Here is a 3713-nt window from a genome sequence, read left to right as displayed (position 1 = left end):
CACACACACACACACACACACACACACACACACACACACACACACACACACACACACACACACACACACACACACTTTCTCCGACATACCCTCTAATAAAGTGACATTTTCTAGGAATCTAATTGTTGTTGGGCTACTGATGTTGGAGCAATGACCTCTCCTTCCATTTGGGAGATCATCACCCAGTTAATTAGCGATTTATACATCACCTCCTCACCTCTTCCCCCTGAAAACGCCGGCAATTAGGATTCCAGAAATGACACCAGAGAAAGTGGGGGATACTCAGGACTCCAGTAATGTATACACATTTTTAATAAGCTTCTCTATTTCAGTCTCTTTGATGGAGGCAGAGCACACACACACACAAAAAAGACAGAGACACTGGCATCTCTGTGCTGGATCACTGTGCTTTCCAAAGTAGATGGCATGTGGGTGGAAGAAAGAAAGGAGCCTCCTCCTTTGTCTCCCTCTGACAGGGGTAAAGGAGCAATGGGGATTACATGAAAAGGCTCTGATGCAGACACCTGTGCACACAGAGGGAGACTGTGTTGTGTGTGCATGTCTGAGTGTGTCTATGTGTCTATCTTGCCTGTTTTCTGTGGCCCAACAACCAGGAATTTAGGTAACCTGTCACAGGTTTTCTCTTTAGACCAGATGTCTTTGTGCCGTTTGTCATCACATGGGTTCTGCAAAGATGTGGAAAAAGAGGGATTAGAGGTTAAAGGAGTTGGGTACATATAGACAAAGAGTAAGCTCAGAACTGTGCACCATTAAGGAGTCACCACAACAAATCAAAGGGGTATGGTTTGTTTCAAGAATAAAGCCCCAAGCCTAAAAAAATGCTTTGAAGACTCTACAAATCATAGATGATTCTTAAAAAAGAATACAAAAAGTCAACAAGCAATAAGACACTTTCACAGTAAAATTGTTTCCCTTTTGTGCAAAAAAGTAAAATGGATAGTTTAGACAGTTGAGGTGGATTTTCTTTTTTTTTTCTTTTTTTTTTTAAAGTGACACGCTCACGGTTAATTCAAATAAGGCCCAGGCCAACGTGGATTGCTGCTATTTTTAAAAAGTCTCAATTTCCAAAAACCTAAAAGCTGATGATGAAAATGCTATAAAAAACCTTCAGTGTTACTAGGTTGAGACTATTGCAGACCAGATGGAGACTCAAGATTGCAAGAAAATATACAAATAAGTGTTCGCAAATAAGCCACCAATGAACAGTGGCTGTTGGAGAAGAACATGTTTTAAATGTGGCCTGTTTCTGYGAGCACAGTTCACAAAACTACATTTTAGACTTTGCACGTTTTTACAACCCAACTCTGCCCACATTGCATCTGCCTTAGCCCTCTTTGTGCCCACCTTGGCACCTACCTGCACATTCACACTTTGGAAATGAAATTATGCAGTTTCCTAATGAATCTTATTCATCATTGCTGCTGGAAATTCAGAGTTGTACCCTTGAATGGTTTCTGTCAGAGGAGAGCTCMGGTGCAAGTGTCAATATACAGTATRCAGATATCTATGGATATTTGCATGTACAAATAGCAGCAGTTGCAGCTAGCTGCAGCAATACCAGTGCATCATTGATCATCATGTTATTTCTGCAGAAATTGGGAAATGCAAAACTGTTAGAGATGCTTAAATAAAAACACCACTCTGACATACGACTCGCTCAGATTAATCGTTCTTGTCAATCCAATATTAAACCCTGTTTCTCCAATCTGTTAAAAGATCTACCTACAACAAGTAAGATGATGATTATTCATTACAAACAAAATTTGAGGCAAAAATGCGTTAAGAAGAATAAGCAAACAGGCACACAAGACCCTACATGTGCAAAAGCACACACCTGCCAGAGTGGGTTCCTTTGTTCAGGAAACAGCTGAAAATACTTGTGTGCGAGCTGGAGTGGCGGGAGCGTGTGGAGCCTCAGGTTCGTCCAAGAGCGAAGGAAGGAGGCCAGGTGGACAAACGTGTACAGACCGAGTCGATCGTTGCCGTAGTTTGAAAGGTGAGTCATGAATATACTTATCTGGAGGGGAAGAGAGGAAAACAGACAGATTTGAGGGAGGATGAAAAGTAACTTGTGTGCTTTTAGTGTTTTTGCAAAGCAAACGTGATAAAAACCAAAACCTCAGCTCCCCAAGTCCTCATGTTTGCTGGTCTGATTTTAGTTAAAAGCACACAAACGCAGCTATCCAATGGGGTATCAATACACACTATCAGTCACTTTTGTTAGGTGAGATTACACATTAACTTTCAGCACAACGCACTTTCAAGTACACACAAAAAAAACTTGGTAAACAGATAAAATGGAAGTGATGTATTCAGAGCTGCTGCTAGATAAAGCTGAGGAGGCAGCACAAGGCTCCTCAGAGGCACCGGGAGATGGGAGAGATGCGGATACACACGGGACAGTGTGTCAGGGTGTGTTTGTGGCGGGGTTGATGTGTGTGAGGAGGAAGGAGACACTCGGAGTAAAGCGGAGGAGCGATAGTGTGTCGGTGCGGGCTATCTGTCCACGCCTCAGTGCTTTTATAGGCTGATCAAAGAGACAAGCCAAGATAGCTGCTGCTGCACACACACGCACACACACACACACACACACACACACACACACACACACACACACACACAAAATGGTTAAATCTCAGTTTGAGTTTAAATTATTATGTTGGATTAACATCCATTAAAATAAAGGTTTGCAGATCATCTGAGTCTGGACTGGAAGCTTCAGTCGTCCACACGGTGGAGACAAGTGTCCTCTGGAGGAATAAATGATGGTTTGACTGAGACAAGAGGGACGTCTCATCAAAATGAGACTTTCACTGAAGCAGCTAATAAACACGGTGGTGGCAGCATCATGCTGTGGGACAACATGAAGGATGAGGACTAACCAACAAATTCTATAAATCAGCAGCTGGGTCCAAACACACATCAGAACTAGACTTCCTGTTACTCTAAACACTATAGTGTTGTTTCATGTTTTCATGTTGTCTCTGGTTTGGTCTCTTTTTTGTTTCAAATGTGGTCATTTTATCCTTTATCCAGTTTTACTTTCTTATTGAGCCCGAAAGGGGACATAGGGAAAAGATAAATAAAAACAGGATCCTGAGAAATAAGTCAGGATCCTGAGAAATAAGTCAGGATCCTGAGAAATAAGTCGGGATCCTGAGAAATAAGTCGGGATCCTGAGAAATAAGTCGGGATCCTGAGAAATAAAGTCAGGATCCTGAGAAATAAAGTCAGGATCCTGAGAAATAAAGTCGGGATCCTGAGAAAGAAAGTCGGGATCCTGAGAAATAAAGTCGGGATCCTGAGAAAGAAAGTCGGGATCCTGAGAAAGAAAGTCGGGATCCTGAGAAATAAAGTCAGGATCCTGAGAAAGAAAGTCGGGATCCTGAGAAATAAAGTCAGGATCCTGAGAAATAAAGTCAGGATCCTGAGAAATAAAGTCAGGATCCTGAGAAATAAGTCAGGATCCTGAGAAAGAAAGTCGGGATCCTGAGAAAGAAAGTCAGGATCCTGAGAAAGAAAGTCAGGATCCTGAGAAATAAAGTCAGGATCCTGAGAAAGAAAGTTTGGATCCTGAGAAAGAAAGTCTGGATCCTGAGAAAGAAAGTTTGGATCCTGAGAAAGAAAGTTTGGATCCTGAGAAAGAAAGTCTGGATCCTGAGAAAGAAAGTTTGGATCCTGAGAAAGAAAGT

At 42.0% G+C, this 3713-nt stretch overlaps 1 protein-coding gene across 2 annotated transcripts in view; it reads right to left on the bottom strand.

Moving 5' to 3' along the window:
- Positions 1-3713, bottom strand: part of ndst3 (N-deacetylase/N-sulfotransferase (heparan glucosaminyl) 3) — a gene marked incomplete in the record, with an annotated part of 57572 nt that overhangs the window by 12893 nt on the left and 40966 nt on the right. For both annotated transcript variants that reach the window (XM_014007855.1, XM_014007856.1), the window contains 2 exon segments: positions 589-686; positions 1856-2038. In XM_014007855.1, coding sequence (XP_013863309.1) covers positions 589-686; positions 1856-2038 — 281 coding nt within the window.

The sequence above is a fragment of the Austrofundulus limnaeus genome, unplaced genomic scaffold (assembly GCF_001266775.1).
Source record: "Austrofundulus limnaeus strain Quisiro unplaced genomic scaffold, Austrofundulus_limnaeus-1.0 Scaffold45, whole genome shotgun sequence".
NCBI classification, from domain to species: Eukaryota; Metazoa; Chordata; class Actinopteri; order Cyprinodontiformes; family Rivulidae; genus Austrofundulus; species Austrofundulus limnaeus.
This window is presented reverse-complemented; position numbering and strand designations above follow the sequence as displayed.